Source organism: Perognathus longimembris, chromosome 11, assembly GCF_023159225.1.
Source record: "Perognathus longimembris pacificus isolate PPM17 chromosome 11, ASM2315922v1, whole genome shotgun sequence".
NCBI lineage: Eukaryota > Metazoa > Chordata > Mammalia > Rodentia > Heteromyidae > Perognathus > Perognathus longimembris.
The window spans coordinates 35,599,906-35,623,474 of record NC_063171.1 but is presented as its reverse complement, the minus strand read 5'-3'; the positions used below and the strand labels follow the sequence as shown (position 1 = coordinate 35,623,474).

General features: G+C 37.9%; 1 protein-coding gene across 2 annotated transcripts in view; it reads left to right on the top strand.

The window, feature by feature from the left end:
• The window catches only part of Atf6 (activating transcription factor 6), a 164,666-nt gene that overhangs the window by 57,949 nt on the left and 83,148 nt on the right, over window positions 1-23,569 (top strand). For both annotated transcript variants that reach the window (XM_048357850.1, XM_048357849.1), the window contains exons 10-13: window positions 9,566-9,697; window positions 15,669-15,782; window positions 16,874-16,973; window positions 21,794-21,861. In XM_048357850.1, the coding sequence (XP_048213807.1) occupies window positions 9,566-9,697; window positions 15,669-15,782; window positions 16,874-16,973; window positions 21,794-21,861 (414 nt within the window). The remainder of the gene's footprint in view (window positions 1-9,565; window positions 9,698-15,668; window positions 15,783-16,873; window positions 16,974-21,793; window positions 21,862-23,569) is intronic.

Below are 23,569 nucleotides of genomic sequence, written 5' to 3'. Positions count from 1 at the left end.
GAGACAAATTGACGGTATAAGTCAGTAATAAAACTCAGAAATTCTTGATCAAGGGAATAAAGTATATTTGAGTAAATGGTCCTTCAAATGGTTTGTAGGTATGTAAAATTTAAGTTTTTATTAGTGTGTATTAACACAAGGTAAGAGGTTTCATTATGACATTTCCATACATATATATAATATACTTTGATCAACTCCCTATTACTCTTTCTTATTCTCCCTGTCCCCTACTCCCCTTTCTTCTTCCTCTTACACATCTTTAGTAGGTTCCTTTTTTTTGACAGTCCTGGAACTTGAACTCAGGACCTGAGAACTATCCCTGGCTTTTTTTTTGCTCAAGGCTAGCACTCTACCACTTGAGCCACAGCGCCACTTCTGACTTTTTCTATATATGTGGTGCTAAGGAATCCAGCCCAGGGCTTCATGCATACGAGGCAAGCATTCTACCACTAGACCATATTCCCAGCCCCTCTAGTAGGTTCATTTTTAGTTTTGTTTTCTCTCTTCCTCCTTCCCTCTCCATTTCTCATAAGAGAAAAAAAAAAAAACATGGAATACATGTTATTGGAGGATTGGCTTATTTCACTTAACATGATTGTCTTCAGTTCCTTCCATTCTATTGCAAATGCCATTGTTCCATTTTTCTTAATATTGAGTAAAACTCCATAGTTCATATGTACCATGATTGTTGTTGTTTTTTATCCATTCCTCTGTTGATGGGTAACTAGGCTGATTTTATACTTCGGCTATTGTGAGTACTGCCATGAGAAATGTGAGTGTGCAGGTATCTGATTTTGTGTTTTGATTTTGTTTTCAATATACTATTTAGTTCAGGGCCTTGTGCCCTATAGTTGAACCATACCTCCAGTCTGATTTTTGCAGTTATATACCAGAGGTGATATGACTGGATCACATGGAAGTTCTATCCTTAATTTTTTTTTTTTTTTTTTTTTTTTTTGGCCAGTCCTGGGCCTTGGACTCCGGGCCTGAGCACTGTCCCTGGCTTCTTCCCGCTCAAGGCTAGCACTCTGCCACTTGAGCCACAGCGCCGCTTCTGGCCGTTCTCTGTATATGTGGTGCTGGGGAATCGAACCTAGGGCCTTGTGTATCCGAGGCAGGCACTCTTGCCACTAGGCTATATCCCCAGCCCCTATCCTTAATTTTTTGAGGAACCTTCATAGTTATTTCCATGGTGGTTGTTTTAATTTATATTTCTTCCAGCAATGAATAAAAGTTTCCCCCCACCCCACCCTCATCTTCACGAACATTGGTTGTTTTATGTTTTTTTGGAGGGGGGGGCAGTCCTGGGGCTTGAACTCAGGGCCTAGGCACTGTCCCTGAGCTTCCTTTGCTCAAGGCTAATGCTCTACCACTTGAGCCACAGCCCCACTTCTGGCTTTTTCTGTTTATGTGGTACTGAGGAATCAAACCCAGGGCTTCATGCATGCTAGGCAAGCACTCTACCACTAAGCCACATTCCCAGCCTGTTCGATGATCGTTTTCTTGATGTTTGTGGTTTTGCCTTGGTTGAGATAATATCTCAACATAGTTTGGATTTGCAAACTGGAGGTTAATATGTTGACTTTTTCACATAGTTATTGTCCTCTTGTACTTCGTCATTTGAAAAATTCTGTTCAGTTAATTGCTCACTTTATTGATTGGACTATATGCTCTTTTTGTTAAATTTTTTAGTTCTTTTTTTTTTTGGCCAGTCCTGGGCCTTGGACTCAGGGCCTAAGCACTGTCCCTGGCTTCTTCCCGCTCAAGGCTAGCACTCTGCCACTTGAGCCACAGCGCCGCTTCTGGCCGTTTTCTGTATATGTGGTGCTGGGGAATCGAACCTAGGGCCTCGTGTATCCGAGGCAGGCACTCTTGCCACTAGGCTATATCCCCAGCCCCAATTTTTTAGTTCTTTATATAATCTAGATATTAATGCCCTGTCAGATGTGTAGCTGGCAAAGATTATTTTTTCCCATTGTGTAGACCATTTCTTTGCCTTGTTGATTTGTTTTTCTGTGTAGAACCTTTAAATTTGATATAATCCTATTTGTCAATTCCTGCTCTTATTTCCTGAGCTATTGAGATCCTCCTCAGAAATTTTTTGCCCATGCGTGTACCTTAGAGTGTTGTTTCCCCTATGTAGTAAAAACTGGTAGTTTTTTTTTTTTTATTGTGATCATGTTTCATAGATGTTTGAGACAAGACTTGAAGGAGATATGAGGGGTTAGCAATCTGGGGAAAAGAATTACTGGCTAATATAACAATCAAGGGACCTAGGATGAATTGTGCCATTTATTTTCAGGGAATAGCAAGGAGATTGGTTTGGCTGCACTAACATGAACAAAAAGAGAGATGATGTCAGAGGAGCAGAATGAAGTGAGGGTCAAATGAAGGAAAGTTCTTAAAGATTTGGGACTTATACCATGAGAGAAATGAGGAACCATTGTAGGATTGGAGCCATGGAATGACATAATAACCTGACTTAGATTTAAAAGGATCACTGCAGTTGCTATGTTGTGAATAACTTGAACTGGACAAGTAAGAAGACAGCAGTGTCAGTGCTTTGTGCCCTCTATGAGCTTTTCAAAGCATGTTCATGTCTGTTATCTTACTTAAGTTTGAGAAAAACCTTGTGAGATATTTATTTTTTCATATTTTACATGTGAAGAATTAGAAGCTTAGAGATGTTAACCAACTTTCCCAAGGGAAATAGTTTCTCCATCCTTCCTTCCTTTCTTCCTTCCTTCCTTCCTTCCTTCCTTCCTTCCTTCCTTCCTTCCTTTTTTCTTTCCGTCGAGACTGGGTCTTGATATGCAACCAAGGCTGACCTCTGACCTCAAATTCAGGACAGGCTGGCCTTAAACTTAACAGTACTTTTGCCTTTGCCTCTCAAGTCCTAAGATTATAAGCACATACCTCCGTGCTCAGTTCGGAGTCATATGTTGAATACAGATTTTCTATTTGCAAATTTTGTTTTTCTAATGTTTTCCCATGTTAAAGCTTGAAGGTTTTCATGCTCTTTTTAGCCTAAAGTAATTTTAGTTTTTCATGTGTGGTTCTCAGAGCAACAGGGGCTTATGTTTTGGGCAGTGGGGAGTGAGAATGAAAGTATGACTCTTACCCAGTACGATGACTTAAATTTAAAACCTATCTTTACCTTAAGAAGGCAGGTTGCAAGAGGCAGCCTTGGAGATGTGCCATTTTATGTTTAGCTACTTGATAGGAAGTTTGAATATCTGAAATCATATCTTAAGGATTCATTGACTTCATAAATGATCTAAAACAGTTGTTAGCTTTTAGGATTTACTAAGTGAAAAAGTAAAGTGACAATTCCTATAATATTACTTCCAGACTTTGAAATTGAAATCATTTGTGTTTTATTATTCCAGGCTTTCCTGGCTCATTGGCCCATGACATGAGCAGGTTTTTGCTATAATGATTTTGTGGCTTAAAACTGTTGTGACACTTGTAGAGTAGCATGTTTCTGATCATAGAGTCACAGAGGCTTCTGTTTTCTTAATTTTTTTTAGTTTATGTACATTTATCATAACCCAATTTAAGTATATTATAAAGAGTTTAATTAGATTGTCTTGTTAATATTCTGAACTAGAAAGCCACTGCTTGTACAACCATTTTACTGTCTCTGGTGACCAAGTAATCTCTTCATGCTTTTTCCAAAATTAACAACAACAAAAACATTCATATGGCACAAAAATTTCAGGCTAAGAATCTAAAGTTCATATCAACCATAATTTTCTCACACCCTTTTGTACATTTGGCTCTTACAAGGACTGCCAAATTCCTCTCTTCATATTTGTGGTGTTACAACTATACTTAGATAACTGAATCCTGGCAGTGAAATGAAGTTCTTATAAGACTTTCAAATATCATTAAAAATAAAGGAAATGTTCATCTGCATTTATTTATGTGGTTAAATTAATTCCTGTAGTTTTTTTTTTTTACAGAATTCAACTATTTATAGTGTTTGAAAGGTAGCTGAAATTGATTAACAGCTTGTCTAGACAAAATCTACAGGGAATAGAGGCCAAACAACAACCAAAAAGCATACAAGTGAGAAACTTCAAGATTTTAAACTAAATTTCTTATCATTCTCATCATATTTTCAAAATGGATTCTGAGCCAATAATACAATTTTATCTGGGTAGATAATACAATTAAAACTGAAGACTAGGGCTGGGGATATGGCCTAGTGGCAAGAGTGCTCGCCTCGTATACAGGAGGTCCGGGGTTCAATTCCCCAGCACCACATATACAGAAAATGGCCAGAAGTGGCGCTGTGGCTCAAGTGGCAGAGTGCTAGCCTTGAGCAAAAACAAGCCAGGGACAGTGCTCAGGCCCTGAGTCCAAAGCCCAGGACTGGCCAAAACAAAACAAGAAAAAAAAAAACAAAAAACTGAAGACTATATAGATTCTGAGTTTTTACCTATAACTGATTCTTGTGCTCAAAATGTTTTGTCAATTATGTATAATGTACATGATGCAGGGGTGACATTTGTGATGTCCATTGAATGAAGTCTGAGCTTTGGCTCAAAGAAGATAAATGTTGCTAAAGTAGCAATGGCTAAGGAGATGTTGTCATTACAGTGCGAAAATAACTTCCAATGTAGACAGTGGAAAAATAGTGGCCATTATAAGTCAACATCAAAACCGCATTTAAAAGGGATAGCGAAGGGGCTAGGAATATGGCCTAGTGGTGGAGTACTTGCCTCACATACATGAAGCCCTGGGTTCAATTTCTCAGCAACACATATATAGAAAAAGCCAAAAGTGGCGCTGTGGCTCAAGTGGTAGAGTGCTAGCTAGACTTGAGCAAAAAGAAGCCAGGGACAGTGCTCAGACCCTGAGTTCAAGGCCCACGACTGGCAAAAGAAAAAAAAGTATGGCTAAGTGTTTATATGTATAGCACAGTCTAGTTACAGATGAAATAGATTAAAAAGATCATCAACTTACCCATACATTGTGAAGGGAAACACAAGTTTGATGGCAAAATCTGAAAGAACAATGATCAGAAACATTAAAAAAAAACTTTAAATCACCAATCATTCTATGGTACTTTAATTTGTAAATCATCTGCAAACTACATAATCACCCCTTTTGGGACCTCTGTGTTCCTCCTTTTTAACTGTCCAAGACTGTTTCCAGACTACCTACTTCTGTTGAATCTCTTGTGAAAAAGTGAGTCTTTACAGGAATCGGGGCAGAAAGATGTTATGAGAAATTGGAATAGTGATTCTCAGTCATTGGTAGCATCACCTAGACTGCTATTGAAACATGGACTCCTAGGCAAACACCCCAGAGCTTCCTGTTCACCAGTTCTGGTATGAGGTCCAAGTGTGCATTTCTAACATCATAGGTGAGGTTGATGCTTCTGGGCAAGGTGTCACATTTTGGAGCCACTGTACATTATGTTACAGAAGATCTAGCAAAGAGCCAGATATGGCGGCAGATCCTGTAATCCCAGCACATCCAAGGCTGAGGCAGGAAGAATCAAGAGTTAAAGGTCAGTCTGGGCTACATAATGAGTTCAAGTCAGTGTGAGCTACATTGCAAGAACCTATCTCAAATATAACAAACAACAGAAAGATAAAAAATGAGAAAGAGGAACTAACAAACTAAATTATTCATAGAAACCACATGGCCACTTTGATTTGGCAGTTAAAATTTTAAGAGTAGCTAGTTTTTTGTTTGTTTGTTTGTTTTATGGCCAGTCCTGGTTTTTGGACTCAGGGCCTGAGCACTGTCCCTGGCTTCTTTTTGCTCAAGGCTAGCACTCTGCCGCTTGAGCCACAGCGCCACTTCTGGCCATTTTCTGTACATGTGGTGCTGGGGAATTGAACCCAGGGCCTCATGTATATGAGGAAGGCACTCTTGCCACTAGGCCATATCCCCAGCCCCGAGTAGCTAGTTTTTGTGGCACATGTCTATAATTCCAGTTACTTAAGGGTGGAGATAGAAGGGTTGTGATCTGAGGCTAGCCTAGGATTAGCCTCTTTTAAACTCTGTCTAAAAAGAAAACTTAAGCATAAAAGTCCAGGGACATGGTTCAAGAACATTTGCAAAGTAGAGGCCTTGAGTTTAAACCCTAGTACTGCAAAACAGCACCAACAAAACTAATGTGTTGTCTAAGATGACCTCAGATGGATTTATGAAACCTAGGAGATCAGTGGAATATACTTCTAATAATCTGCTTTTTTGACAGTAGTAATTATCTGGCAGCACTTAACACTTAACACTTCTATTTATATGAAATACCTTTCCTCACTAACTGCTTGGCATTTAAGATTATCTCATGATCCTCTTGGTAGAGATCACATGCTCTAATCTGTATCATTCCATAGCATTCTTCACATCTCTGTTGTGCACTAATCATTCTACTAGCTTTTATATGTTAGTATACATAAACATGCACACACAGTAACTCATTCTTTTACATTTGAGTTTTTAGCACTACATATAGTTCTTGGAATGTAAAAGGTATTTAGTACATGTTTGTTAAACAAGTTAATCAGTCATTTTGGGAAATGTGGTCCACAGCAGTGCTGTGATGATCGAGTTCTGAATACAAGTCCTGACTGTTAGGTGCAGAGCATAGCTCTGGGCAGATTGTTTCAGCTCTGTGAGCCTCAACTACCTTCCAGCCTTCATTCCTTAGTACATGGTAAATCCTCAAATATGGGATCTACTGTTTTAATATTCACCATTTGCAGCTTGGATAAGCACTAACAATCTTCTCATATCCTGTGGTCAAGATGGGACATTTTGAATGAAGTGATACTGCAACTAATTTATAGGTAGTAAAACTTGAAAAGCAACTCTATTTTGAGGACAGCTCAGCTGAGCATATTGATGGCACTCTTTCTGATTCTTGCTAGAATTTCTCTCATTAAGTAGGATCCTCCAAGTTATTGATTAGTGAGCAAAATGATACTTAAAAATGAATATATTCAGTTGAATCCAGAAGTTCAAATACATGAGTTCAGAATTGAAGGTGAGAGAGGAAGGGGAAGGATGGAAATGGTTCAGAATCAGCTTGTAGGCAAAGGCTATTTAATTGAGGTCCTATGTAATTAGAGTGTGATGTAGCTGCCACAAAAGTCTTCATGACATCAGACTGTATCAGTAGAAGAACAGCACTTTTAACTGGGGATGGAGTACTCTGCCCTATCTTGTGGTGGTCATATCACTTGAGAAGCATTGTGACCAATTCTAGACACGGCTTCTACACAGCATGCTTCCAAGACAGTGAGTGAATATGCTGAAGGGACCCAAGACTGCAGCTAGAGGGCCAAAACTGGAGTGAAGGGAATGTCTTTGAATATGGAAAGAGTCCTGCTTAGACTTGTTTTGAATAGCCAGAACATCTCATTAGGCCAAAATGTAAAAGTGGTGCAGAAATTCATTTCTGGTTAAATAGGGTAAATTCTTAGTAAAATAGGGTAATAGATTTCCTTCTAGCCATTGGATGGGTCAGGGAGTACTTCCATACATAGCCAGCATGTGTGTGTATTGAGATCTTACTAATAGAATGGAGGGACTGGTAGGTGTTATTAAATGAACTGAGGTCTATTAACTTAAGGGAAAGTTTTTAACTAGGCTGGGGATATGGCCTAGTGGCAAAGAGTGCTTGCCTCCTATACATGAAGCCCTGGGTTCAATTCCCCAGCACCACATATATAGAAAACGACCAGAAGTGGTGCTGTGGCTCAAGTGGCAGAGTGCTAGCCTTGAGCAAAAAGAAGCCAGGGGCAGTGCTCAGGTCCTGAGTCCAAGCCCCAGGACTGGCAAAAAAAGAAAAGAAAAAGTTTTTAACTTTGCTGTTGTTTACAGCATAAGTAGAATTCATAAGTAGAATTTTTGGCAGCATACACAGGAAAGAATTAGAAAGTAAATATTTTATAAAGTCTCAAGGTGAAAAACAAAATTATAGTTAGCACAATTCACTTGGCTTTCTTCTAAAGTTGCTATTGTTCACGTTTTCTTAAACCCATTGGTCTGCGGCTTCCTAAGCTCTGTTAGATATTCCATTAGGCCTCTTAAACTAATTTGTAGCAAGGCTTATATTGTTGTGAGGCCAACCAAGTAAGAATTCTGTTTGAAATATACAGTTGTAATGAAGATGTAGCTTGAAGTGTAGCAAAATTGGATTTTATACAATGGTTATAATTTAGTGGTACACCTGTGAAGAGTTCAGTGTATGTCAAATATCAGGATATATCATGTCATGTGAGATTCATTTGGGTAAGATCAGGAAAAGATATCAGAGTGATATATCTGCTTCATTGTTTTTCCAAATTTAAACTACTATACCCTAAAAGAGCTCCTGTCCTTCTAGAACCTTAACTTCCCTTTTTGTCTGCCTTGCTTTCCTCTTTCACTTCATCCACTAAAGAGAATCTTTTAGCTTCCCAGGATTGTCCCTATTTTAAAATTTTGACTAGTGTAAATTATGTGTGTTGCTTTGTAAAATAAAGCATAAACAAAAATGTTTTTGATGAGGCAAGGTTCTGAGCACACACTAATGAATTTACAGTGATAAATACTATTGCAGTATTATCTCTCTCTCTCTCTCTCTCTCTCTCTCTCTCTCTCTCTCTCTCTCTCTCTCTCTCTCTCTCTGTTTAACTGTGTTGTTTATCCCAACTACCTGTCAAGATATTAGGGAGGATGGGGAGAATTTTTTGCATGCAAATAAAAATGGAGTAATCTAAAAAAACTTTTAAAGCCTTATTTGATAGCCTGCCTCCTGCAATTGTGACAGGCTAATAATGAATTTGGATGTTGAAAGAAAATAATTCCCATTTCATTTGAATAGGTAAAAATATCAAATTTCAGCATCCAGGAATCTGAGTATAAATATTTTAATATGCATATTGTATATATTTCTTCTTTGCATATATGTGTTAGTCACCTTTCTGTTACTGTAACAAATGCCTGAGATAAATTAACTTAAAAAGAAGAATGGCTCATGATTTAAGAGGTTTCAGTCATGTTGTACAGTACATAATCATAGAAGCAGGTGGTAGAAGAAACCTGTTTACTTTGTGGTGAGTGGAACGTGAAAGAGAGAGGAAGAGAAGGGGTGGAAGTCCCCAAATCCCCTTTGTAGACATGGCCCAATGACCGAACATCCTTCTACTAGGTCATTCTTCTACTTGCTCCTATCTCCTGAAGCTTTTGCCACCTCACAATAGTACCACAGGCGGGGATCAAGCTTTCCACTTGCAGCCTTTGGAGGATGTTTAGGAGTCAAACTGTAGTAACTTATGTAACTTAAGTATAAGATTTTAAAAACATGTAGTATATACTGCTTTTGTCTAAACAGATTATAAATATGGTATTTTTATGTTCGTAAAGATTATTTTTAAAATTGCTTTTGATATGTACAGAATACCAGACCTGGAGTATTTATACACATTGCTTCTGTGCCTGCTATTTTTGGTATATGTATGAACTGACAGAGGGAGTCTGGTTTGTTTTAAGTCTACATGTAGCCTGAATACATGTGATTTCTTTCCTCAATGATTACTTCATTTTTTTCTTCCAGCATGCTAGAACAGGATTCTAGGAGGATGAAACCTAGTGTGAACCCTGCAAATCAAAGGAGGCATCTTTTAGGATTTTCTGCTAAAGAAGCCCAAGACACATCAGATGGTATCATCCAGAAAAGCAGCTACAGGTTGGATGGCATATTGGTTGTACTGACTTAATGAAACAAATAGACTTCTATGTAATTAATAACTTTACAGCTAAATTGTTGATATACAGTTTTGCCTACTAGAACAAATGAATTCTGAGGCCATTAATAAATTTGGTTTTTGAGATTAACTCTAAAGTAAGTTTACTTTTGAAATCTTTTCCAGTTTTAATTGATATGTGATCATGAAAATCTTAGTTTGTATGCATTAATATATACACATATAGCATCTTTAGCTATTTCAGTTATCATTTGTGTTTACATTTATCTAATATTTATTTATTTATTTTGGCCAGTCCTGGGCCTTGGACTCAGGGCCTGAGCACTGTCCCTGGCTTCTTCCCGCTCAAGGCTAGCACTCTGCCACCTGAGCCACAGCACCCCTTCTGGCCGTTTTCCATATATGTGGTGCTGGGGAATCCAACTGAGAGCTTCATGTGTAGGAGGCAAGCACTCTTGCCACTAGGCCATATTCCCAGCCTTATCTAATATTTAATAGTGGAAAATTTGTGGCTACATATGTTAGAGTGGAATAAAATGGCTAAATCTTTAGTCACTGGGTAAAATTATTTGTACTGATTTGTCGTGGGTTTTTTTTTTCTGGATTCCTTTTTTAATATAACTTAAAAACTGACTTGGTAAATTCCCATTTACATATTGATAACAAAATAGATATGATAATACAGCTTTTATATTGTGCTAGCTAGAAGAAAGTAATAGTGGACATTTAGATCTGTATACTTTTTTTTTTGTGCCAGTCTGTCCCTGATTTCTTTTTGCTCAAGGCTAGCACTCTACCACTTAGTGAGCCACAATGCCACTTCTGGCTTTTTCTTTATATGTGGTGCTGAGGAATGAAACCCAGGGCTTCGTGCATATGAGGCAAGCACTCTATCACTAGGCCATATTCCCAGCCTCTGGATCTGTATACTTTTTGATAAACATTTCTCTCTACATATTCTCCATATAAGTTGTCTAGGCCTTGAATTCGTGATCATCCTACCCCAGCTTGTTTGCATTAATTAATGCAGGCTTTATTAGTTTTTTAAAGGTTAGATAAAATTCAGCAGTGAAACTGTCTAATCCTGGTTTTTCTTCTTTGAAGAGACTTTCCCCCTAGTGATACTGGAATTTTCTTGACTCCAGTCTTCACTGTTTGCTAGTAGGTGCTCTAACTATTGACCCATACCTCTAGCCCTCTGTTTCGCTGGTTATTTTTGAGATAGGTCTAGCCTCGTTGTGGCAATTCACCTATGTTAGGCTTCCTAACACTTTACCTATCTTAGTAACTAGGATGACAAGTGTGTACCACTACATCCAGTTCTTCATTGAAAAGTTGTCTCATGAACTTTTTCTACCCAGGCTGGCTTCAGTAATCTTGCTCTCAACAATCTCAGCCTTCAGGCATGAGTCCACACTTTTAAGAGGAAAAAGTAGTGCTAGCCACAATTACATCAGGACAACAGGTATAAATCAGGACTGTCTTCGATAAATAGGAAAAAACTTTCACTTTCCTTATAAGGAACAAATAATGACTTGCAAGCTTACTAGACTGGGTTAATGTGGGCATGATTGTCTTCAGATTGTATTTTGACTAAGACTTTTCCTTTCCTTCTTTAACTCCATGCCCAGTCTCTATCCTTATATTTTTCCTCTCAAACATTTTTTTCTTTTTCCTCAAAATATTTCTGGCTATCAGAACAAAGCCAGTTAGCACAAGGGTAGAGAAAGCACTATTAGAGTTTATCACATGGAAAAAATGATAAATCAGGAATATATTTTCAAAAGCAGTTTGGGATTTTTCTGACGGACTATTGTGTTTGTATTTCTGTAAGTATACGAGCATGATGTGTGTGTGTGTGCGCATGTGTGCGTGCGCGCGTGCGTGCTGCTTCTGGGGTTTTGAACTCAGGGCCTAGGCACAGTGCTTGAGGCAAGTGTTCTACAGAGCCATTTCTGGCTTTTTGATGGTTAATTGGAGATTAAAGTCTCATAGACTTTCCTGCTTCACTGACTTTGAACCACAATCCTCAGATCTCAGCCTCCTGAGTAGATAGGATTACAGATGTGAAACACCAGTGCCCAGCTTATAGGCATGGTTTTTAGTTTGATCTTTTTCTATGTGTGTGGTTATTAACTTGTTATTACCAACATCTCTGTTATTCCAAACAACTCTGTTAATCCTAACAACTAAATGAGAGAACATTGAGAATGGTGAATGTTCCTAGCACAAGTTGCAGGGAAGAATGTTCTATATATGTTCAGCTGCTGCTTTTTTTCCTTGTGTGTGGCATATACAGAAGTTTTTTACTTTTTAATCTGAAATTAATTTTCCATTCTGCCAAAATTACTTGGGTCAGGGAGCCAGTGGGTTTTTGTTATTGTTGTTGCTCATGGGGCTTGAACTCAGGGCCTGAGTCTGTCCCATGTTCTTTTTCATTAAAGCTAGCGCTCTACCACTTTGAGCTACTGCATGCCACTTCCAGTTTTCTAGTGGTTAATTGGAGATAGTCTCACGGGGACTTTTCAGCCTAGGCTAGCTTTGAACTGTGATTCTCAGATTTCAGCCTCCTGAGTAGCTAGGATTAGAGGCGTGAACCACTGGTGTACAAAGGAGCCAGTGCTTTAAGTGTCACAAAATTCAATGTAAACTTCTGTCTTCATCTTTCTTGGCCTCTCCTTAGCATGAGACTGTGTGAATCATTTTTCTCTGGAAGACTTTTCTTTTTGTTGTTATAGTTTTAGTATTCCTTCTTTTATTAATGGCTACTATTTTATAGTTTTTCATTTTTTCCCTTTTTTTCTTTCTTTTTATGGTATAAGAGATCAGACTTGTGGTTTTATGCATGGTAGGCAATCCTTCTATGACTGAGCTACATCCCCAACCTTGTTTTGAAACAAAGTTTTGTTGTTTTAGGCTGGCCTTGAACTTGGATATCTCCTTGAGATGCCTCAGACTCTCCATTTTAGAATTATAGATTTGCACTACCAAGCTTGGTCATGGTCTTTTTTTTTTTTTTTTTTTCTCTTTTCTTTAGTTTTTTTTTTTTTTTTTTGTAGGCTACTTTTCTTGTTGAAATCTCGTTTAGAAGCTGAACTTTTTTGTTCTTATTCTACCTAGATGGTACTAAGGACAGAATCTGTATTTGTACATAATGATGCTTTTTAAATTTATAGTTCTGGTCTATACTTCTAGTCTGAATCCTAAGACTTTTGAATCTAATAGTCTCTTTGGCCTCTTTATTTAAGCATTTCAAATTTAACATATGCACAGTAGAACTCTCTTCCTGTCCTTGTTTTATCTCTCAACTAGTTTTCTGCAACTGCCTTCCTCATTTCATAGCTTGGGGTAGAAGCCTGGCAATGTGTAGTCTTCCTGTGTGTTTAGGAAATAATACAGGCTTGTGGCTAGTAACATTCATAGCAGAAGACTTTTAGAAAACCTTTCTTTCAACAAGTGCAGTTTATTTGTCCAAAAATTGCCTTGAATTGGCCCACTTTTCTCCATCTCCCCTGCCACAGACCTAGTCCATATAGTTAGTTCTTACCTGTATCTTTCCAGTTCTCCTGACTGCTCTGTTTCCTGCTCTTGCCTCCATCAAACCCATTTTTGGTACAATGTCAAGGTATACATGTAAATTAGAATATTTCACATTTCAATCTAAACCACTTTTGTGCTTCTCATTACACTTAGTTCCAGCTTTGTATGCCTGCTTTTCTTACACTTGTTCACAACTCCTAATTGGTCTTTTACATTTCTGGTTTTTTTTTGGCCAGTCCTGGGCCTTGGACTCAGGGCCTGAGCACTGTCCCTGGCTTCTTTTTGCTAGCACTCTGCCACTTGAGCCACAGCGCCACTTCTGGCTGTTTTCTATACATGTGGTGCTGAGGAATCAAACCTAGGGCTTCATGTATACGAGGCAAGCACTCTTGCCACTAGGCCATATTCCCAGCCCCGATCTTTTACATTTCTTAGGCCTACCTTTCCCCTTCCTTCTTGTCCTAAATATGTTTCCCATAGTTTCTCTGTGGATGTTTTCTCCTTATCATTTAAACCTTGACTTAAATACCATCATCTCAGACCATTTATCTAAAATAGATACTGTGTTGCTTTGCTTGCATCTTTCATAGCACTTATCAGAGTTTGGATTTATTTTATTTATTTATTTATTTACTTACTTATTTATTTTGCTCTGGCCCATCTTACTTGTTAGATCTTTGAAGGTGGAAACTTTTGTTTCTTGGTTCCTTGTTAGATTTGTAGAACCTAGTAGGGTACTGGCCCCAGAGATGTTATATAGCAAATGTATACATATATGGGGGTACTGAGGTTTAAACATAGACCTTCATGCTTACTAGGTAAGTGCCATGTCACTTAAGCCATGCCTCTAACCCTTTTTGTGCTGATTTTTTTTTCAAATTTTTATTATCAAACTGATGTACAGAGAGGTTACAGTTTCATACATTAGGCATTGGATACATTTCTTTTTTTTTTTTTTTTTTTTTGGCCAGTCCTGGGGCTTGGACTCAGGGCCTGAGCACTGTCCCTGGCTTCTTCCCGCTCAAGGCTAGCACTCTGCCACTTGAGCCACAGCGCCTCATCTGGCCGTTTTCTGTATATGTGGTGCTGGGGAATCGAACCCAGGGCCTCGTGTATCCGAGGCAGGCACTCTTGCCACTAGGCTATATCCCCAGCCCCTGGATACATTTCTTGTACTGTTTGTTACCTTGTCCCTCATACCCCCCACCCTCCTCCCCCTTTCCCTTCCCCCCCCAGGTGTTCAGTTCACTTACACCAAACAGTTTTGCGAGTATTGCTTTTGTAGTTGTTTGTCTTTTTTTTACCCTGTGTCTCTCAAATTTGGTATTCCCTTTCAATTTCCTACTTCCAATACCAGTATACACGGTTTCCAATATACTCAGATAAGATTACAGAGATAGTGTAGGTACAACCACAGGAATGTGATACAAGAACATCATCAATAATAGAAGCTACAGATACACATGGGACGTTGAAAGTAGTTACAACTGTGATATAACAATTGTTTCCATAACATGGAGTTCATTTCACTTAGCATGATGGTATGTGTTCATAAGGGTATAGCTATTGGGCGTTGTGATGCTCTGCTATGACTTGCCTAAACCTGTATTAATTATTCCCAATAAGGGAGACCATAGAGTCCATGTTTCTTTGGGTCTGGCTCACTTCACTTAGTATAATTTTTTCCAAGTCCTTCCATTTCCTTACAAATGGGACAATGTCATTCTTTCTGATAGAGGCATAAAATTCCATTGTGTATATGTACCACATTTTCCTGATCCATTCGTCTACTGAGGGGCATCTGGGTTGGTTCCAGATTCTCGCTATGACAAATTGTGCTGCGATGAACATTGTTGTGCTGGTGGCATTACTGTGATTTTGTTTGTGGTCTTTTGGATAGATACCCAAAAGTGGGGCTGCTGGGTCATAGGGGAGTTCTATAATTAGCCTTCTGAGGAATCTCCATACTGCTTGCCAGAGTGGCTGAACCAGTTTACATTCCCACCAACAATGAAGTAGGGTTTCCTTTTCGCCACATCCCCTCCAACAATTGTTATTGTTAGGTTTCTTGATATATGACATTCTTACTGGGGTGAGATGGAATCTCAATGTTGTGCTGATTATTTTTTAGATAGTTTTGCTTTTTTGCTGAGCTGACCTGGATGTCAATCCTCCTGTTTATGTTTCTAGTCATGGCTGGGCTGACAAGCACATGCCACCACATATAGTTTTTCTGTTGCTATAGCATCTGGCAAACTTTTTTCCCTGGCTGGCCTCAAATCACAGTCCTTTTAATCTCAGTTTTCTGAGTAGCTAGGATTATAGGGATAAGCTTAGTAAGGAGTTTCTTAAAGTAAATTTCCTAGGAATTTAAGATGCAAAAAAATAAAATTTTGTCTATATATGTTTCAGTTATGATCATTCTGTTTCAAATGACAAAGCCCTAATGGTGCTCACTGAAGAACCACTACTTTATATTCCTCCACCTCCTTGTCAACCCCTGATTAACACGACAGAGTCTCTCAGGTGAGTGCTGTGGGTGGTTGCAGAAATATGTGGTTGGGCCCCCTGATTAATTTTGAAACTCAAAAGTATCTGTTTAGATTTACTAAGAGACTCAGTTATTAGTTGCATAACCATAGGTGTATCAGTTTTTGTCTAGTTTCCCTACCAACCTGATAGAGATGGTGATAAGTCTATTTCATGTGTGCTTGTATACTTAAGTCTTGAGAACTATAGAATACAATTGGTGTTAAAATTCAGGATAAATGTTAGGCTGGTGGGTCATAACATTTACCGCCAAAGGTACTTTTTTTCCTCCAGATTAGTAAGATAGTAACTTGAGGATATGTGGTTCTGGACGCCTTTATTATTCATCCTATCTTGTTAGCTTTTCTTTTGAAATTTTTTTCCAGTGCCTTTTGAATCCATTTGTTGAACTTCAAAACTTGCCTCATTTTTGTTTTTTTTTTTTTTTGTGTGTGTGTGTGTGTGTGATAATTAAGCATAACGTAACATCTGACAATTTCTTTAGAAAGTAAGCAAAATAAAAAGAAGTTGTATTTAATCTTTTAAATTTTTACTGTTGAAAAACAAATTATTTTCCCCTCAGCCAGTTGAGTTTACTGTTTTCTTTCTCTCAAGATAACATATTTTCAAAGGCCATTTTGTTAGGCCCTGTGAGTTTTTGTCCAATGTTCCAGATGTTTGTATATTCATAGTTCAAGTGGAGAAAGAGTATATTTGTGGAAAGGCATTTACATCCAGTCTTTAGCAGATATTTAGCTACTTTGGTTTTCTTTGAATTTTTAACTTCTGATTGAGGAGATTTGTATATAAAAGTGCATGTCCTATTAAAAACAATTTAATCTTTGTCTTAGCTTTTAAAAACTTTAACATGAATTTATTTTAGTATGAGAGTTAAAGTAGGGAGAAACAGAAAAGAGAAAATATCCTAAGCTCTGTGCAGGATATGGGAGATTCTTAGCTTCTTCGAGTTAATAATAATCAAGTTCTTCAGTACTCTTTAGAACCAACAGAATGATAAAATTCATTTCTAACCAAGTGGTAAGACATTTATTTCTATGAAACATTGAATCAATTAAGCTGTTTTATAGGTTGAATCATGAACTTCGAGGCTGGGTTCATAGACATGAAGTAGAAAGGACCAAGTCCAGGAGAATGACGAATAATCAACAGAAAACCCGTATTCTTCAGGTTTGTTTCTGCTTGTCTTTGAACAATGGCTGGCATGGCTGTTGGGAGGCATTCCCTAGGGGCGTTGCTTTTCTTCCCTTGAAGATTTGGGAAACTTTAGTTTGCCTACTTGTACTGCCTCCTGCTGCTTCTGATGCCACTGTCTTTGTTAATGGAGCCCTCCTCCAAGTTCATGGCATGGTGTAGGTTTCATAGGCCCAGCATTTCCTGTTCAGGCATGGTGCTGTTTCTGTTCTCTTTTAAATTTGCTTCAAGCCAGGAGTTTCTGTGTATGGCTATCTTTATCAAATATTTGCTGTACACATGGTAATACGGTTTATCGTCCCTCAAAGCTTTGCAAAAAGAGAGTGTTGAAACATTAGACAGCTTGAAAATGAAGGTGTATTTGTGGTGGGCTTTGTGAACTTAGACATGTCTCACTATGGGTTAATGACTATACTTAGAACTTTTCAGTGGAGCTTTTGTATTAATGGTGCTTGTCTCAAAGTACCATTCATTTATAGTCATTCCATCATTTGTCAGAAGTTTTTTTGTTTTTTTTTGTTTTGTTTTTACTATATTTGAAGCACTGGCCTAGCAAATAGCACACTGTGATTCCATTACCTATGGCAGTGATAATGAGCCAGGCACTGTTCTAGACTTGGAGTATGGTAGTGAACATGGTAAACTCCCTCCCTTCAGCAGATTATCTTCTAGTGGGAGAGTTAAACAGTAAGCAAGTAAATAAATACATACACAAACTTAAAATTAGAGATAAAGTAAATAAGTGCACTCATATACTCAGAATTAGAGATAAAGTAAATAAGTACATGTATACATTCAAATTTAGAGAGCTCTAAAGACAAATTTAGAGATTTCTCTAAAGCAAGGGAAAGGGTTAGAATCTGAATCGAGAAATGAGTTGTTATTTAGATTATTTTTAAAGAAGGCTTTCCTGAAGAAATTCCACATTAATGAGGTATTGTCCAAGGTAACTAATGCTGGCTGTTACAACAGCCTCAAATTCTCCATAGCTGAATGGAAACAAAACTTGTCCTTATACACATAAAATCTAACATAACTCTGTATAGAATGTTTTTCCTCTCATTAGTGCCTAAGGATCCATGTTTCTTCTTCTGTTTCTTCTACTGTATAGTTCCAGCAACTTGAAATCTTTTACTTTTAACCTTAAGTACTAGGGAAGAGAGACCTAGGAAGATCAGGCAAAGTATTTTAGGGATCAGGTGTGAACATTAACCATTGTTTGGTTGACTACAACTGTCACTTTACTTGTCTATTTCAGATTGGGAACATACAGTTTTTTGTATGTGCTTAGGAAATAAAAGTGGTTTGGTGAGAGCATTGCTTTTGTCTTAGAGAGTGACAGTAAACAATGTGAAGATTTAGAGCAAAATCTAGTAAAAAAAACTTCCAGACCAAGAGAATAACAAACATAAAGACCCTCAGGAAGGACAGTTTACATATTTGAGGATGGTCAGGAAGCTGAGTGAGGCTGAATGCAGTGATTGAGGAGAGTGGTAGACACTGAGTTAGAGAGGCTGCAGAAGTGAGAGGCTGCAAACTTCCTAGGCTATGGTGAGGACTTTCAGTTTCATCCTAGGCATAAAGAGACACTACTGAAATGTTTGAGCAGAGAAGTGACTTAATCTGATTGATATTTTCAAGATACTATTCTAGTGTTACACAAAATAGACTGTGATGTAAGGACATGTGCATTCCAGTAGTCTAGGTGAGATTGTGTAATAGATGCAAACAAAGATGGAGGGAAGGAAGCACTTGGGTACTAAATGTGTCTCAAAAGAAGAACAGTTAGAAATTGTTGTTATAAAAAGGAATTAATGATTATTCCTCTGCTTTAAGTACTAAAAGAGTAGTGATTCAATTTACTGAGAGCAAGACTGGGGAAGGAGGTGTGAAGAGATTGAGTCAGGAATCTTAGTTATGTCAGATTTGATATGAATATTGGACACTCAGGTGGAGCGGTCTAGTGGACAATCAATATGCAGAAAGTTTAGGAGAGGTATTGAGACTATAATTTCTACAGAAGAAAGAAAAGTGAGTAAAAATCTGAGTTCTGTGCTAAGTTCAACATTATAAGCCGAAAGAGAAAGAACCAGTGCTTGGAGGAAAGTAAGTGACTCCAGTAAGATAGGAGAAAATGTAGGACGTTGGTGCCCCAAACCCCAAGCAAAGAGACTTTTTTTTTTTTTTAAGAAAGATTATTTGTCACAGAGGCCAAGAAGTATTAAGGTGAGGCCGAAAAATGCCACTGAAATTGACCACTGGAACTCGTTGGAGACTGACACTGCTTTCATTGTAGTTATGATGACAAAGCCTATTTGAAGTGGACTCAGAAAAGCAATATGAGAAAGTGGAGAAAATTATTTCAGGGGATTCCCACAAATAGGAATAGAAAAATGGAGTAGCCATAGGAACCAACAAAGAGGTTTTTATTTTTGGATGGAAAAGATTTTTACCTGGTTTATTTATAAATTAATAGAAACGTTCTATTTATTTAGAGGCTAGTTAGAAGCAGCATGTGATTTTTTCAAAAGCATGTTAAGCTGGGCATGGTGGCACATACCTGTAATCGAAGCACTTGGGAGGTTGAGGCAAGAAAACGTTAAAATAGTCTACCTGAGCTACATAGAAAGTTTCAGGGCAATCTTGACTGTAGTTAGACTGATTCTCAAAACACACAAGCAGCTTATCAAGAGACATGGGCCTTTACCATTATGAAGCTGTTTTCATTTTTAAGATAGAACAGGTGGGACAGGTGTTGATGGCTCATTCCTATAATCTTAACTGCTCAGGAGGCTGAGACCTGAGGATTGCAATTGGAAGTCAGCCCAGGCAGATAAATCTGAGAGATTCTTACCCCCAGTTAATGAAAAAAAAAAAAAAACACCTAGAAGTGATGGTATGGCTCAAGTAGTAGAGCACCAGCCTTGAATGGAAAAAGCATAGGCTACAAGTTCAAGCCCCAGTATTGGTACCCTCTCTGCCCCGCTCCCCCCCCCCCCCTCCGCAAAAAAAAGAGTAGGTATAGAGGTATAGGTGAATTCAAGCTTTGACCTTCTAATATCCTATGATTATCTACTATGTGCTTTTCTGGGTCTCTCCATGACCTTTTATTTACCTACTAGAGTAACTTCATTGGTGTTTGTACTCCTAGAAGCTGTATATAGTCATTAACAATGGCCTGGGCACCTTGCAGTCCCACTGAGGCTGCTGCCTGGCATTGGAAAGCAGCATCTGATACTTCAAAAACTCTTGTCTGCTATGTAATGTGTCAGCTGCCACCATGACTGGAGGAATAATAGACTCTTCTCCCTTGTGCTTTTTAAATCTGGAGCAAATGTATCAGGCTGGAAGAACTTAAATTATATGCAGGACCCTGGTGATAAAAAGTATAGGTTATATAGTATGAGGAAGAGTTCAGGGGGCAGGAATAGACTATTGGAAGGAGATAGTCTGGTCCAGCTGCTCTAATGCTCATTATGAAAAATCAGATTGAAATTCTTGGCCTACATGAGTTTTCTTCTTGTTTCTGTTGGGCCTACCTTTAGATATAATTTGTCTTGTTATTCTTTCCCATTCACTGGCTATTTACCCTGGAAGAGGTATTATTTAATCTTGAAGGAATTCTAGTAAAAGGAAAATAATTTTATTTTAATTCCATAGTCTTTGTTCATTTAGAGAAGATTTGTTTAGGCTAAAGTCTCTTTTTCTGCTATTTTGGGTGCATATCTCTGTAGGGAGCTTAGATAATTTTCAGAAATGTAAGAATCTCAGCTGTTACTGAAAAAAGGAATGACAAGGATGAATCTGTATTTGTCCAAGTTAAAGAAGTTCTTGGCAAGTTAAGGGATGGAGAAGGCTCATTGTGCTGTAACAGTTATAAAAATTCTCTTGGTTTTCTTTCTTATGTAGAGAGCCAGTAACTTCACTTTGCCACTTTTTTTTCATTTCTACCTTCTTTGTCCTCCAGGTAACCTCTTTCAGATGCTAACAGGATTCAAAAGTTTTATAAAATCTTATGGAAATTTGGGAAATTAGTACTTAAACATTTTTTTATTGATCCTAAGTATTTTGAGTTGGAGTCTTTCATAAACTCACCTTCTTCCTAAATTATGAATTTAGGAAAAGGCAAATTAGTGAAAACATGACATTGGGGTTTTGATGGATAATGCATGGACTCTTTATGTTGATTTGGGTAGTATTGCCATTTTCACAATATTAGGATGAAAGCAACTTGATCATTAGAAATGTTAATATTGAGAGATGTTCTGTATTTCCCATCATTTTGTTGTTTTTGTGGTGAATGCTTGCTTGTTTTCTCTTCCTGATTTGCTAATCTATTCTTCTAATAGGGTTTATTCTTTCCTGAATCAGAAATAACATTTGAAACACAAGATATAGAGGGAAAGTTAAAGAGTAAAACAATTTATACCATGAAAACACTAAGCAGTAGAAAACTACCATGGTCTATGACCCCATTTATTTTATGGCATAGGTAGGAAGATCATGGTCAAGGCCAGCCCCAGGCAAAAATGTGAAAAAAAATAGCATTACTATATCATTACATAAAGTAGGTTTCCAAAGGATATTATAAGAGACAAAGAAGGAAATGCCATGTTGTTAAAAGGAGCATATAATAAAAAAAGAGATACCGATTCTAAATATATAGGCTCCTAATAACAGAGCTTCAAAATAAAACAGAAAGGGTTTAACACGTATAAATATAGAATGACTCAGTTTAGGGAAATCTTCATATAATTTTACTAAGTAATGTTAAACCTCTTCCCTTTTTCTTCCAGGGTGCCCTGGAACAGGGCTCAAATTCTCAGCTGATGGCAGTCCAATACACAGAAACCACTAGTATCAGGTAAGAATTCATGGAGGTTCCTGGCAGGGTATTTAAAGTAGCTTTTATTTTAGTAAGGTTGAAATTCATGCTTCCTTTTAACCTTAAGTTTGTCCTCATCTATAATGTTTTTATGTTAGTTCGTATATTACTTGTGAGTAGTTGGAGAAAAGCTAGATAACTTCAAGATCTCCTCTCCCAAATTCCTTAAATACAGATTTCGTCAGAATGTTTTTTAGTCATAATTTTGTTGAATATCTTCAGCACATAGCTCTTCTGTCTTTGATTTGCATCTATTTCATAAGTTCAGGGAGGGAAAAGTTAATTTTGATTGTTCTGTGCCAAGTGTCCTCCTGGGTGTTTTCTTTCTTTCTTTGCCAGTCCTTTCTTTCCTGCCAGTCCTAGGGCTTGAACTCAGGGCCTGAGCACTGTCCCTGGCTTCTTTTTGTTCAAGGCTAGCACTGTACTACTTGAGCCACAGCATCCATTTCTGCCTTTTTCTGTGTATGTGGTGCTGAGGAATTGAACACAGGGCTTCATGCATGTTAAGCAAGTACTCTACCACTAAGCCACATTCCCAGCCCCTTCCTGGGTGTTTTTTTTTTACTTTTCTCTTTTTTTCTTGGCCAGTCCTGGGGCTTGGACTGAGGGCCTGAGTGCTATCCTTGAGCTTCTTTTTGCTCAAGGCTCGCACTCTACCTCTTGAGCCACAGCGCTACTTTTGACTTTTTCTGTTTATGTGGTACTGAGGAATCAAACCCAAGGCTTCGTGCATGCTAGGCAAGCACTCTACCACTAAGCCACCCTCCCAACCCTACTGGGTGTTTTATATGCATTTTTTCCTTTAAATCCATAGGGTTATTAGAAGTATATATTTTTTGGTAATAGAATCAAATGGCATAGTCAGAATTCCAAGCTGTTTGTTTTAAAATTCATTTTTCATTATACAACACTACTTAAGATTTTGAAAGATTCAAAAGAGAATGTTGACCCTAAAAGTTTAAAATATTTTCAACAAGACACACCTAATTAAAAGGAAGGGTAGCATGGGAGGTGATATAGCATCATGTGAAAGGCTAGCTCTATAGCTAGGTAGAAGTCAGATTACTAACCCTGCCTCTTGCTCTGTGGTTCAAGCAGATTAATGTAATTTGAGTTTATTTATCTACAAAGTCCTGGCTGCATAGAGTTAATGTAACAATATAATTAAAACAGTTTAAATGGCATTTGGCACATATTAAATGCTCTTACAAATAGTGATTGTTATAATATTGACAACTGTGTAGTTAAAGTCAAAGTAAAGAGTCTGAGGTTCTAACTGTAGCTCTACCACAGATTTTATAGTTTACTACTTACTAATAATATTTACTAAGGACTGGCTATGTGTCAGACAATATTCCTGGGATAAATATATATGTCTAGTAAAAATGTAATTTGAAAGTGGTTTTATTTATTTGTTTGAAACACAGTCTTGCTATATATCTCAGTCAGGCCGGGAATTCCAGGTTGCCCTCAAACTTACCATCCTCCTAGTTCAGCCTCCAAAGTACTCTCGGGTTACACTGGTCTGTTCATTATCTCATTAGTCAAGAATTTCTGGGACTCCTTTTTGGACCCTTCTCTGGACGGGGAGTCTTACTACTTTCCTTTCATAGCTTTCCTTCCCTTCCTTTTTTTTTTTTTTTTTTTGCCAGTTCTGGGACTTGAACGCAGGGCCTGGGTACTGTCC